Below are 15,361 nucleotides of genomic sequence, written 5' to 3' on the forward strand. Positions count from 1 at the left end.
ATTTGTAGACATTCTCAATAGTAACCCCGTATAGGTTTTAGATATTGCATGTATTTTCTCTTACCTTTATTACCTTTGTCTGTGGTCCTTTGTTGAACAGTAATCTTTAATTCAATATGGTCAAACCAATCCATTTTCTCTTGCGATTGGTGGATTTTGGGTCTTTGTAAAAGAAATCCTCCTTCACCAGGTCATAGAGATATTCTTCTGTATTTTCTTCAATTAACTTTTGTTTTTTTTTTTTTGAGATGGAGTCTCGCCCTGTCACCCACTGGAGTGCAGTGGTGCGATCTCGGCTCACTTCAGCCTCTGCCTCCCAGGTTCAAGCGATTCTCCTGCCTCAACCTCCCCAGTAGCTGGGACTACAAGCATGTGCCACCACGCCCAGCTAATTTGTGTATTTTTAGTAGAGATAGGGTTTTGCCATGTTAGCTGGTCTGGTCTCAAACTCCTGAACTCAGGTGATCCACCCACCTCGGCCTCCCAAAATGCTAGGATTCAATTAGCTTTTAATTTTATCTTTTACATATAAGGCTTTAATCATTTGAAGTTTATTTTTATAAATTGTGGAAAGATCCAGCTTTATTTTTTGTTGTATGGTGAACTGGATTTTCTAGCACCATCTACCAAATAACCCACCTTTTTCCTTCTGATTTGTAATACTACCTCTATCATTCACCTCAGTCTCATATGTATATGGGTTGTTTCTGTTGTCTATTCTTTGTCATTGGTCAGTTTATTACCATATTGCTTTTATTATTATGGCTTTGTAATGTATGTCAGTATCTGGTGAATGAATTTCTTACTTTGTCCTTTTTTAAATTTGTATTTTAAAAATCATTTTAGAATCAGTTTGCCCCTCACCCAAATTCTGCTAGGTTTTGGTTAGAGTTGTATTAAATTTACCTATTATTTTGAGAATGAATTATTTTATTTTATTTTATTTTATGTTATTTTATTTTATTTTATTATTTTATTTTATTTTTTGAGACAGGGTCTTGCTCTTCTTCCCAGGCTGGAGTGCAGTAGTTAGTAATAACTTACTGCAGCCTCAAACTCCTGGGCTCAAGGAATCCTTCCACTTCAGCCTCTTGAGTACATGGTACTCTTGGGCACAGGTACATGCCACCATATCCAGCTAATTTTTAATTTTTTTGTAGACTTGGAGCCTCACTATATTGTCCATGCTGGTCTTCAATTCCTGGCCTCAAGCACACGCCTTGTCCCCGCCTCCCAAAGGGTTGGGATTATAGGCGAGTGCCACTGCACTCAGCAGAATTAACACTTTTACAGTGTTAAGTCATTCTGTCCCTAAAATGATACATTTATCCATTTAGTCAAGTTTTCTTTGTCTTTTAATAAATATTTTTACATTTGAGCTTAGCCAAAAGGCCAAGAAGCAAAAATACAGTTTTTTAAAGTATTCATTTCAGTCTTGTGAAGTCTGATAGGTTAACGCCTAGATTCTTTGTACTTTTTATTGTGATCATAAATGGTATCTTGTTTTCTGTTACTTTTTGCTGGCATATAGGAGCACAGTTGTTTTTGTATTTTGATCTTAATACTGAATGTCTTGCTGAATTTCCTCATTAGTGTCAGTGGTTTGTCAGGTGAAGCTTTTGGGTTCTCTTTCATCTTCGTGTGTTAAGTTTAGTTTCTTCTATTCTGTTACCTCATTTCATTTTTGTGTCATTTTGCTCTGACTAGGACTTCCAGTTGAATATTAGCAGGAATGGTGGTGGTGTTTGTCCTGCTCTCAAACAGAATTCTTATATTAATTCATGTTAAATTTTAACTTTCTAAATGTGTATATGTACTCTCTCCAATTAGATGAGGAGTCCTTAAATGTAGACACTTTGTACTAAAATTATCTGTGTTCCTAATAGCATCTAGAATAGTGCTCAGTATATAGTAAGTAGGTTTTCAGTCTATTTTTATTAAATTAATGAATGTATCTGGGCATTTACAGGATCACTGTTTTCAAGTTTTTTTTTTGGAACTTTTTGCTTATAATGAAAATGGAAGGTATTTTCTACATTATATGCACTTACATTAATCATACTATATATTTTTTGTTTGAGACAGTCTCGCTCTTTTCTACATTATATGCACTTATATTAATCATACTATATATTTTTTGTTTGTTTGTTTGTTTTTGAGACAGAGTCTCGCTCTGTTGCCCAGGCTGGAGTGCAGTGGCATGATCTCGGCTCACTGCAACCTCCAACTCCCAGGTTCAAGTAATTCTCTTGCCTCAGGCTCCCGAGTAGCTGGGGTTACAGATGCCCGCCACCATGCATGGCTAATTTTTTTGTATTTTTAGTAGAGATGGGGTTTCATCTGGTTGGCCAGGCTGGTCTCGAACTCCTGACCTCAGGTGATCCACCCGCCTTGGCCTCCCAAACTGTTGAGAATACAGACGTGAGCCACCGCGCCCGGCCAGTTATAATATATATTAAGTAGTGTTTATGTTCTGAGAAATTCAGTGCTCTTAACCATATGGTATTCTGTAGTATAAAGCTATTCAGTATAACCCATATTTTATTATTTTTATTTTTTAAATTGATTGTTGTCAATTATAAAATTAATAAAACCACATTACAGAACTTTGGAAGATAGGAGGAAAAATACTCACCTAAATCTACCAGGTTGTTATAGCTACTTTTACCATTTTATTACATTTCTTTCCAGTCTTTCTGTATGCATATAGTGTCCATGGCTGTATCTGATGTATAAATAATATTGTATTGTACATTTTCACTTAATATTTTGTCATAATCACTACCTGATGTATTATGGTTGTTGAAGAAGTGCTTGTTGAATGAATGAGCATTATATTGCAAGAATGTTTTCACTGTCTTTGTAACCATAAATTTTAATATCTGTATAATTGTCCATGAACTAGATGTAGCCTAGTTTATTTAATCATTTCCCTATAATTGGATATTTTGTAGTTTTGAAACAGTTTTACTAAAACTGCAATTAACATTTTTGTGAATGGAGCTCCACCCCCCAATCCCCACCAGCTGGAGTGATAGAAGTAGGTATACTGCTACTGAGTCAAAGGATATGAAAATTCTTGATCCATGTTGCTTTTCAAAAGAATTATACCAATTTACAGTGTTACTGACAATAAATAAGAGTGGTTCATGTTTACGAGTTTTTCTAGCTCATATCTGTGACTTCTGTTTTCTTTTTCTGGATTTCTTTCAGATTCTTGTGTTTTACTTTTGCGATGTCTTCTGGCTTTTGTGAGCTGTATTTGTGAACTTTACTTTTACAAGTGAGTATAAAAACTTTGCTTCTAAAAATGCTATGAGGAAACCCATTATTGCATAGATTATCTCTTGTGATAGTCTAGGCAGTGATTAGAAATAGAAAACACTTTGCCGGGTGTGGTGGCTCACATCTGTAATCCCAGCACTTTGGGAGGCCAAGGCAGGTGGATCACCTGAGGTTGGGAGTTCAAGACCAGCCTGACCAACATGGAGAAACCCCATCTCTACTAAAAATACAAAATTATCCGGGTGTGGTGGTGCATGCCTGTAATCCCAGCTACTCAGGAGGCTGAGGCAGGATAATCACTTGAACTCGGGAGGTGGAGGTTGTGATGAGCCAAGATTGTGCCATTGCACTCCAGCCTGGGCAACAAGAGTGAAACTCCATCTCAAAAAAATAAATAAATAAATAAAAGAAATAGAACACACTTTCCTTCTAGCTCCTGATATATATATCATATATATATATATATATTTTTTTTTTTTCTGAAAAGAAAACTTTTTTTTTCATACTGAGTTTTATTGTATGCTGCTGCCAGTGTAGATAAAACAATTACCCTTGTGAAATAGAAATTCATGAAAATTCAGAGAGGTAGATATTAAAGACTGATGAAAGTATAAGTATAGTATGGCACATGTGCTACAGGGATAAGCTTTAGTACAGGCTTCAAATTTAGCTCTGTTTTGAATATCCACTGGATCATAAGAAGTGGTTTGGGAAACTTTTGAAAGATTCATTTTACTACAAAAAAGAACAGATTTTCTGGGGTCTGAAGGGATTTGTACTTGAAGATACTCTAGTCAGCAGAGGGTCGTGTTGAACATTCTGCAGACAGAATTGTTTCAAGTCTGCAGCTGCCTGCGAAACTTTTATGCAACTGACCCTGGCCTCCAGCCAGGGCTGTTGAACCACTTCCTTCATAGCGGCGATGCTGGAGGAGTCAGACATGGTGTCCGCGAGGGCCAGGCCAGTTCGTGGGTTGGTGGGTCATGGGTCAGCAGGGCCTGTCTGAAAACTTCTTGCTTTTATTTATTTTCTCTTCTTTTCTTTTTTAATTTTATTTTATTTCAATAGTTTTCAGGGTACAGGTGGGTTTTGGTCATATGAATAAGTTCTTTAGTGGTGATTTCTGAGATTTTGATGCACCCATCACCTGTAGCTCCTGATATTAAATCTGAAGTGTGACTTCTTGTTTGAAACCAACAGTTGAAGAGGAACACTATACTTCTAATTATCGTTTTCTTTCCTGAGGTCATAAATACCATATCCTTATATTGTTCATTTTAATTCTGTTAAAAACTATCTAACTGGTCTTTACTTGATAGGATTTAGTAGAACCCTACTTTCGGTCCTAAGATACAGGATCGTGATTTGCCTCTGCCCTACAGCTTAGTTGATAAACTACTCCCAGTGTGGGATATCACTGCTCTTTTTTGCACCCAGTATATTGTCTTTCACCAAGTACCTATCAGTTGATTGAATATTAGTTGGGACTATTAAGCATTTAAGTGTCCCGGTAATAAAAATAGCCACCTTTTTTACATGATTAACTAACAAACGTCTTATTTTAATAATGCTTTAGTAATATATTTAAAGGTATTTGGACTTAGTGATCATTATTAAAAGTCTTCCCACAGCTAAAAATGTCAGATTTTAAAAAATCTTTAGCCTTGACTCTGAGTGGAGTGGAGGGAAAAAAAGTAAAGCTAGTACTGCCTTTGAGGATTGTAACCATAAATTGATCTTCATATGGGTTTGGGCCTGAATTCAAATCATCTACATGGTCTTTCAAGCCCTAAACTGAGAATTTATTTTATTATATTTTATTTATTTTATTTTATTTTTGAGACTGTCGCCCAGGCTGGTGTGCAGTGGTGTGATCTCGGCTCACTGCAACCTCTGCCTCCCGGGTTCAAGCGATTCTCCTGTCCCAGCCTCCTGAGTAACTGGGACTACAGGTGCACACCACCACGCCTGGCTAATTTTTTTGTACCTTTAGTAGAGATGGGATTTCACCATGTCTCGATCTCCTGACCTCGTGATCTGCCCGCCTCAGCCTCCCAAAGTCCTGGGATTACAGGTGTGAGACACCAGGCCCAGCTGAGAATTTATTTTAAATTGTTCAGGGTTGGTAGTGCCCCTGGCATCTGGCAAAAATTTCTCTAGAGAAATGGACCCTTAATCCAAGTGTCTGAAAATTACCAGAGATAAAGTTCTAATGAACAAGAAATTATAATAAAAATAAATCAGAGCACAGAAGGGAGCAAAACATTATGAGTGAGAATAGAATGTTGACCTGAAAAACTTCATTTCTCGGGAAATAGGAATATAAAATAAGTATATTTAACATTTTCAAACAAGTAAAAGGACCGAAAACATGAACAAGAAACGAGATGACCAAATAAATTTTAAAAAAATCAGAACTTACAAGAATCATATAAAATGTAGTATTATATAATATCAATAATATGTATATAATATTTATACTTAAAACACAGTACATAAACAGCAGATTAGACATTCTGATGAGTAAACTAGTAAATTGGAAGATTGATTTAAATAAATTATTTAAATTTGATTTAAATCAAAATGCAGTACAGAGAGACCAAAAAAAAAAGGTAATATAGAAGAGGTTAAGAAATGTATAAACCACAGCTGGGTGCAGTGGCTCATGCCTGTAATCCCAGCACTTTGGGAGGCTGAGGCAGGTGGATCACTTGAGGTCAGGAGTCCAAGACCAGCCTGGCCAACATGGTGAAACCTCATCTCTACTAAAAATACAAAAATTAGCCAGGCATGGTGGTGCATGCCTGTAGCCCCAGCTACTTGGGTTGTAGAGGCACAAGAATCACTTGAACTCAAGAGATGGAAGTTGCAGTGAGCCAAGATCATGCCATTGCACTCCAGCCTGGGCAACAGAGAGAGACTGTCTCTCAAAAAAAAAGAAAAGAAAAGAAATGTGTAAGCCAAAGTTGAAAGAACTGATATACATCTAATCAGATTGTAGGAGGAGATGATAGAATGGGGAGAGGCAATATTCGGGGTATTAATAGCTGAGAATTTTCCAGGAATGATGGGAAAAAAAAGATGCTAATCCATAGATTTAGTAAACCTAACATATCCCAAGCTAGATACAAAAAAAATTAGTGTAGTGAAACTGTGTAAAACAGTAGAGACAAAGAAAAAGATTTTAAAAGTTGTCAGAGAACTAATAGAATACCTACAAAGGAGTGTTAGGCAGTTACACTGACAGAAGACTTTTTAATAGCCAGAAGACCAAAAAAGAATATCTTCAAAGTGCTGAGAGAAAAGAACTCTCATCCTAAAATTGTATATTAGGTTAAGCCATCTTTTAAGACCAAGAGCTAAATACAGACTTTTCAGTTAAAAAAAAATGAGAGAGAGAAAGAAAAAAAAAAAAAAGGAAGAAGCCTGTAATCCCAATGCTTTGGGAGACTGAGGCAGGAGGATCGTTGAGGATTGCTTGAGCCCAGGAATCTGAGATCAGCCTGGACAACATAGCAAGACCTCATCTCTACAAAAAATGAGCTGGATATGATGGCACATGCCTTTAGTCACAGTTACTCCTAGCCATTCGAGAGGCTGAGGCAGGAGGTTCCCTTGAACACTGGAGTTCAAGGATACAGTGAGCTATGACCATGCCACTGCACACCAGCCTGAGCGACAGAGAGTATGACCCTATCTGTGGGGCAGGTGCGGGGGTGGGAGGGAAGAAAGGAGAAAGAAAAGGAAACCAACCAACCAAAAAACCAGAATTTATCATTAACAGATTCTCACTAAAAGAACTAAAAGAGATACGTAGGAAAAAACAAAATTACTTCAGAAAGAAGCTCTGAAATGCAGTAAGGAATCTGAGCTGGGAAGTGATGAACACACGGGTATGTCTGAACAAACATTGACTAAGCAAAGCAGTAGGAATGCCTAAATACATTTAATTTGCGGGGTTCACACCTACGAGAAAGAAGTAGAAGAAGATATGTAATTGCTTAAGTTTGAGAAACACTGGTTTAGATAACCACCTACTCACATTTTCGTCTATCTCCTAGCCTTTTTTTTTCTGACAACTACCGTTTATTGAACAACTGTGTGCCAGGCACTCTCCTAAGCACTTTTCCTTGCATTGTCCTCACAGAAACCTTACCAAGTTTGTGTTATTATCCTTATTTTATGTTTGAGGAATCAGACAGAGAGATTATTCAACCAGAGGGTTCCACTGCTAGTAAGTGGCAGAGCCAGAATTTGAATGTGTGCCCACCTGAATCTGAGGTCTATTATTTTTCACCACATCATTCTGTTTTCCACTTGATAGATATAATCTTAGCATATAAAGAATACGTTTTATTTTAGGTAGAGAGCTTCTCTTCTGTGTCAGAAGCAAGAATGTTTGGGTTTCTTATGCACAGTGAATTGCTAACAAACCTGTCAAGGTAGTTTTGTGTTTGACTTTAGATCTTGAGTGTTACCTGTGGTGCGTGTTTTTCTCCTTTGATTTGAGATGTCTATTCCTAATATTTTCCATGCTGATAATCTTGTGTTTTTCCTAGGGCTGTGTGCAAGAAGTTTGGGTTGCACGTGAGTCGAATGATGCTAGCCTTCTTGGTTCTCAGCACTGGCATGTTTTGCTCATCATCAGGTAAGTAAAAGGGGAGATAAGGGAATTGCACATTCACCAATAGTTGACAGTTGCATTTAAAGGAAGCGCTTGTCCAAATGTAGGTTATATTTGTAGAACATGTCAATAATTTGCAGAGTGCTGTTATCTACATTATCTTGATTGAACTTTGTAACAGTCCTACCATGTAAGAAAAATATTTTCTTTCTTTTGCAGGTAAAGACATTGAAATGTAGATGAATTGATTTACTAAAAGTCAAAATTCGTAAATGGTAGAGCTGATAGTCTCACCAGGATGTTTTTTATTCCATTCTTGCATCAACCAGCCACTTCCTTTCTTGGCCATTAGGGGAAAGAAAGTAATTCTTTTATTTTGTTTAAGGAAGTTATTTGTACATAAAGACCTTGTTGTTGATGGTTCTGTCTTCTACTGATGATACATTATTTGAGATGTATTCTTTTTTTTTTTTTGAGACGGAGTCTCGCTCTGTCGCCCAGGCTGGAGTGCAGTGGCCGGATCTCAGCTCACTGCAAGCTCCGCCTCCTGGGTTTACGCCATTCTCTTGCCTCAGCCTCCCGAGTAGCTGGGACTACAGGCGCCCGCCACCACGCCCGGCTAGTTTTTTGTATTTTTTAATAGAGACGGGGTTTCACTGTGTTAGCCAAGATGGTCTCGATCTCCTGACCTCGTGATCCGCCCGTCTCGGCCTCCCAAAGTGCTGGGATTACAGGCTTGAGCCACTGCGCCCGGCCTGAGATGTATTCTGTGTACATCTTTTGTTGGGCTTTCTTTTAATAATAAGCTTCTGGAAATTTAGAATAAAAACCTCACTCTAGAGCACTGGCTTTCAGACTGTGCTGCCGTTGAACACTTGTGTTGTATAAGCTGAATCAAGGTGGCCCACTGCCAAATGGTAGTCTATTCCCAGTTCTCCAGAAAAATTAAATTACTGGATATAATTGTCTCAATTTTAGTTTCTGCTTGTGTGTTCCCAGATCTAGTATATACACTGAGTATATGCAAAAACATAGTATCTGGCACAAAATTACATACTTACTTTTCCCGTATTGAATATATTAAAATTGATGTTGTTCTGCAGAGATGTTAGGGCTGTACTCCAGACTGACTTTGAGAGCCTGTCCTAAATGCATCTGTACTCTACCTCAGATTACTCTGCTCCCTTTGTGCTCTACACTGCAGCTGGAACGGACAGCTTTGGATGGCATCACTATTATTTGACATGTACTGGGTAAAGGGTATACCTCACATGTTTTTAAAGTTGCTTTGCTACTTCTTTTCTTTTCTTTTTTTTTTTTGAGACAGAGTCTTGCTCTGTTGCCCAGGCTGGAGTGCAGTGATGCCATCTCAGCTCACTGCGACCCCCTCCTCCCAGGTTCAAGTGATTCTTTTGCCTCAGGCTCCTAAGTAGCTGGGATTACAGGCACGCGCCACCGCACCCAGCTAATTTTTTTATTTTTGATAGAGATGGGGTTTCACCATGTTGGTCAGGCTGGTCTCAAACTCCTGACCTCGTGATCCACCTGCCTCAGCCTCCCAAAGTGCTGGGATTACAGATGTGAGCCACCACAGCCAACATCTTTTCTTTCAAGTGACAAGGTCTTGCTCTTCATCTAGGCAGGCTAGAGTGCAGTGGCAGAATCATAGCTCACTGCAGCCTTGAATTCCTGGGCTCTAGCAGTCTTTCCGCTACAGCCTCCCAAGTAGCTAGGACTATAGGCATGCGTCACCATACTTGGCTAGTTTTAAACTTTTTTGTAGAGATGGAGTTTCACTGTGTTGCCCAGGCTGGTCTCAAACTCTTAGCTTCAAGCAGTCCCCCTACCTTGGCCTCCCGGAGTACTGAGATTAAAGACATGTGCCACTGTGCCTGGCCTGCTACTCCTACAATTGATCTTTATATGTAGAAAATTCCTGAGAATATCTTTAGTTTTGTAATCTCATTTGAGACACAGATAAGTTGAAAGCATCTTTTCATACAGAGCCTCTGAACCCTTTGCTGAGTTTAAAAAAACCGCACTCCTATTAATTGTGGTTGTTTTGTAGTTGATACTGATTTTTCTTCCCTACTGAATCAGACTTTCTGCAGCGGAAGAGGCAGGGATGCATTTTTGTTCAGAGTTACTAGAAACACTTTAATCAATTGTTTCTGTTCCAGAGACCCTGTCTGCCCTCTGCTGTATACAACAACAAGGTTGAGGTAGATGGAACTAATTAGGGGGCTATCTAAAGGCCAGACTATCTGTGTCAGCAGATGGAGGGTGCAAAGCATTGCTGCCATACAATATCTGGCCCTTGAGGAGGCTTTCTAGAATTTCCTGGGCTAGAGTTTAGGACCAGGACAGTCTCAGAAGACCAACAGAAGATAAAGAAATTGTCAACAATGGCTCTAAGTCTTTCAAAGCATATTCCCTTCCTGGAAATATAATCATGGGGTGTTCCTGGGGAGCATGGAATTTTGTGAGTTTTTGATTTGAGGTGTAGGTTGGGAGAGGAATTACATGGTTAGAATTGTATATTTGGGTTGGTACCTAAAAAAACAGGAGGGAGAGGCCAGGCACGGTGGCTCATGCCACAGATCCCAGTACTTTGGGTGGCTGAGGTGGGCGGATCACGAGGTCAGGAGTTCAAGACTAGCCTGGCCAACATGGTGAAACCCCGTCTCTACTAAAATACAAAATTAGCTGGGTGTGGTGGTGTGTGCCTGTAATCCCAGCTACTCAGGAGGCTCAGGCAAGAGAATCGCTTGAACCAGGGAATCGGAGGTTGCAGTGAGCTGAGATTGGCCACTTCACTCCAACACTTCACTCTAACAGCCTGGTGTTAGAGCAAGACTCTGTCTTAAAAAAAAAAAAAAAAAAAAAAAAAAAAAAAAAAAAAAAACCTGCGAGTGGAGCAAAATAAGTCATTGAACTTCATTTTTTTTTTTTAAGGAATATCACTTTGCTTGTCCTTTCGTTTTTTTTTTCTTTTTTTTTTTTTTGAGGCGGAGGTCTGGCTCTGTCGCCCGGGCTGGAATGCAGTGGCCGGATCTCAGCTCACTGCAAGCTCCGCCTCCCGGGTTTATGCCATTCTCCTGCCTCAGCCTCCCAAGTAGCTGGGACTACATTAGCTGGGACTACAGGCGCCCGCCACCTCGCCTGGCTAGTTTTTGTATTTTTTTAGTAGAGACGGGGTTTCACCGTGTTAGCCAGGATGGTCTCGATCTCCTGACCTCGTGATCCGCCTGTCTCGGCCTCCCAAAGTGCTGGGATTACAGGCTTGAGCCACCGCGCCCGGCCGCTGTCCTTTCTAATATAGCATTTCCCAAAATATGTACCTATTTATTGACATTTTACAATGTAGGTAAATTTTTAATCAGTTTTTAATTGATACCTAATTAACTTTGAGCTCTTGTCCTCCTGCCTTTTTTCACTTCTTTACTCTTGCAGCGTTCCTTCCTAGTAGCTTCTGTATGTACACTACGTTGATAGCCATGACTGGATGGTATATGGACAAGACTTCCATTGCTGTGCTGGGAGTAGCAGCTGGGGCTATCTTAGGCTGGCCATTCAGTGCAGCTCTTGGGTAAGAAACTAACAGTTCTTCTCCCATATATCTCTGGGCATATAGTAAACCTTAATGTTGGATTAGCTCCATATTATCTGCATAGAATCTGAAGTTAATCTATTGGGCTTTCAAAGATTCTGGGAAATGGAAGAATATTTCTCTTAGCACTTACTATTATGATTAATTTTAATAAGAGTCATGACCATTGAGCATCTGCTATGTGTTAGGCACAGTGAAAGCCTTTGTAAACCTTATCTTGAAACCTTACAACAACTCTGCAGGAGAAATACAATTATTAGTGCTTTATAAATGAGAAAGTAGACTCCGAGAGTTTGAATAATTTACCTTTAAGATTATGTTTGCTTTTGAATCCAGGCCTTTTTGACTCTATAGCTGATGTTTTCTCCACACGGCACCACCCTGTTCTGTGAATTTTTTCACTCACTCAGGTTTGAAATCTGAGTTTCCTCCCATCTTCCTTCTTTATTTTTATTTATTTATTATTATATTTGAGATGAAGTTTCACTCTTGTTGCCCAGGCTGGAGTGCAATGGCGTGATCTTGGCTCACCACAACCTCCGCCTCCTGGTTTCAAGCAATTCTCCTGCCTCATTCCCCAAAGTAGCTGGGGCTACAGGCGTGTGCCACCATGCCTGGCTAATTTTGTATTTTTAGTAGAGACGGGGTTTCTCCATGTTGGTCAGGCTGGTCTTGAACTTGCAACCTCAGGTGATCCGCCTGCCTTGGTCTCCCAAAGTGCTGGGATTACAGGCGTGAGCCACTGTGCCTGGCCCAGTCTTCTTTCTTGCCCCCAACATCTTTTCTTCCACCAAGCTCCTTCTATACTCTTTGTTCCCACTACTTCTGTTCTAGTGTGTGCTGCCTTAATTTCTTACCTGTACCACAGGTAATTTAGGAAAATATTTTAATCTGATGTTAAGGTTATTTTAGAAGGATTATATCTTTATTGTAAAAATAAAAGTAAGTACCAGATTGTATAAGGTAAAAATAATTCCTAATTTTCTTCTCCGCTAGCTCAATCCTCAAAGATAGTCACTGCTAATAGTTTGGTATATATCTTTCCAGAAAAATTATCCTGTGTGTATAAATATTTGTATACATACCAATCTACATTCTTAAATGGAATTATTCTGTATATATATAGGTATTCTACATATTAATAGATTTATATCATTGTTTATATTGGTTGCGTAACATTCCATGGTTTACTTAATTATTGCCTTATTGGTAGACATTTGGTTTTCATTTTTTTACTGTTATACCCAATGCTTCAGTGAACAATTTTTTTTTTTTTTTTTTTTGAGATGGAGTCTTGCTCTGTCACCCAGGCTGGAGTGTAGTGGCACAATCTTGGCTCACTGCAACCTCTGTCTCCCAGGTTCAAGCAGTTCTCCTGCCTTAGCCTCCCAAGTAGCTGAGATTACAGGTGCATGCCACCACGCCCAGCTAATTTTTGTGTTTTTAGTAGTGATAGGATTTTAGCATATTGGCCAGGCTGGTCTCAAACTCCTGACCTCATGATCCGCCTGTCTCAGCCTCCCAAAGTGTTAGGATTACAGGTGTGAGCCACCGTGTCTGGCCCAGTGAACATTATTATACAGATATCTTTGTGCACTTATGGAAATTTACCTATGGGGTAAATTTTTATAAGGGGAGTTACTGAGAGAATAGGCCATTTTAAATTTTCTTAATTGCCTTTTAAAGACTGGTTTCCTTACCTCCATTCCTTTCTTCTATTCTATTTTGCACATTCTCAGATTTTCATATTCCGCAGGATTGTATCTTAGGCCCTTTTCTGTACTTTCTGCTGTCTCTCAGCCATCTTGGTGATTCCCATAGCTTAATGTCTAGTCCAGTTATCTCTCTTGAGCTTCATTCGTATATTCCCAGCTGCTTAGTAGATAGCTGCTGAATTCATTATCTTCTCTCCATAGGTGTTCCTTTACTCATGTTTCTATTCCAGTAAATAGTACTGCTGTCTCCTCAATACTGACCCAGAAACCTGAAAATTGTCTGTACTCTTCTCTCTTTCCCATCCCTGTTAATTGATTGTATCTCCTGAATATCTTTTGAATGTGATTACTTGTCTTCACTCCCCCTTGTTCCTGGATCACTACACGGCCTCGTAAATGATCTGCTTGTCTCTAGTATTGACCCCTGTAAATCAGCTCTCCAAACTCACTAGAGTTATGTTCCTCAAATGCAGATGTGGTTGTATCACCTCCCTGTTTTAAACTCTATGGTAGCTTCTCCATTGCTTTATGTTATGAGGGTTGGCTGACTGACCTGTTTTTGTACAGCTCAACAACTAAATAGTGTTTACGTTTTAAAGGGTTTTGAAAACAACAAACACACACAGAGGAAGAAGACTATGCAACAGAGAACATATGTGGCCTGCAAAGCCTAAAATATATGCTGTCAGGTCCTTTAAATAAAACGTTTGCCAACCCCTGCCCTGTGGTATCCATACTCAAAGATAACACACAACGCCCTGCATGGTCTTCCTTTTACTTCTTCAGCTTCTTTTTGTCAGTTCTTCCTTTCCTTTCATTCTCTATTCCATCTACATTGAATTTCACTGAGTTCCTCAAAAGCTCTTGGGTGCCACATTTCAATGAGTCCGCCTTTACCAAGATAAGTGATTTCAGGATCACAGTCAGTCAGTTAGCAATCAGTATACTGTCATTCATTGAATGCTTTGTGCTAAATACTACTGATATTTTAGAAATTAGACAGTCATGCTTCCTGCCTTTTTGGAACTTAACAGTTTAGTAGGAAAGACAGATATTGGACAAGTAATTAAAAGTATGACTTATTAAAGGAGAAATACAGGTACTATGGAAATGGAAGGAGTTGGGGTGACAAAAAATAAAAACAAAATGTTAATGCAGAATTTACATAACAACATGGAGGTTCAAATCACAGAAGAGGTACTATGATAGCACACGGCATTGCTAAATCAATGATAGAGATGATAATGCCATATAAAATCAAAGATGGGGCCAGGCATGGTGGCTCATGCCTGTAATTCCAGCACTTTGGGAGGGTGAGACAGGCAGATCTCCTGAGGTTAGGAGTTTGAGACCAGCCTGGCCAACATGGTGAAATCCTGTCTCTACTAAAAATACAAAAAAATTAGTGGGGCGTGGTGGTGCGTGCCTATAGTCCCAGTTACTTGGGGGACTGAGGCAGCAGAATCGCTTGAACCCAGGAGGCGGCGGTTGCAGTGAGCCAAGATCATGCCACTATACCCAGCCTAGGTGACAGAATGAGACTCTGTCTCAAAAAAAAAAAAAAAAAAAAAGTTAGCTGGGGCTGATGGCGTGTGCCTGTAGTCCCAGCTACTTGGGAGGCTGAGGCAGGAGAATGCTGGAACCTAGGAGATGGAGATGGTAGTGAGCCAAGATTGCGCCACTGCACTCCAGCCTGGGCAACAGAGTGAGACCCTGTCTCAAGAAAAAAAAGTCTGCAATAACATTATAACTAAAATCCTAATAAATCATGGAAGGGAGAGGTTAGTACTTACTTATTTGGCAGGGTGGGTGTAAGACAGTAGGGCACATAGGCCAGGTGCAGTGGCTCACGCCTGTAATCCCAGCACTTGGGGAGGCCGAGGCGCGTGGACTGTGAGGTCAGGAGATCGAGACCATCCTGGCTAACACAGTGAAACCCTGTCTCTACTAAAAATACAAAAAATTAGCCAGGGCTGGTGGTGGGCACCTGTAGTCCCAGCTACTCAGGAGGCTGAGGCAGGAGAATGGCATGAACCTGGGAAGTGGAGTGTGCAGTGAGCCGAGATCACACCACTGCACTCCAGCCTGGGCAACAGAGCGAGACTCCATCTCAAAAAAAAAAAAAAA

The 15,361-nt window shown here is 39.7% G+C and overlaps 1 protein-coding gene and 1 pseudogene across 1 annotated transcript in view; one reads left to right on the plus strand and one right to left on the minus strand.

The window, feature by feature from the left end:
* LOC108536463 (alpha-1,2-mannosyltransferase ALG9-like) overlaps positions 1-15,361 on the plus strand; it is a 100,612-nt gene that overhangs the window by 14,658 nt on the left and 70,593 nt on the right. Inside the window, 4 exon segments of the mRNA XM_017883236.1 lie at positions 3,214-3,229; positions 3,232-3,283; positions 7,845-7,933; positions 11,363-11,498. Of these exon segments, the coding sequence (XP_017738725.1) occupies positions 3,214-3,229; positions 3,232-3,283; positions 7,845-7,933; positions 11,363-11,498 (293 nt within the window).
* LOC108536462 (guanine nucleotide-binding protein G(I)/G(S)/G(O) subunit gamma-5 pseudogene) lies at positions 4,021-4,227 on the minus strand (annotated as a pseudogene).

Source organism: Rhinopithecus bieti, unplaced genomic scaffold (assembly GCF_001698545.2).
Source record: "Rhinopithecus bieti isolate Rb0 unplaced genomic scaffold, ASM169854v2 scaffold_11964, whole genome shotgun sequence".
NCBI lineage: Eukaryota > Metazoa > Chordata > Mammalia > Primates > Cercopithecidae > Rhinopithecus > Rhinopithecus bieti.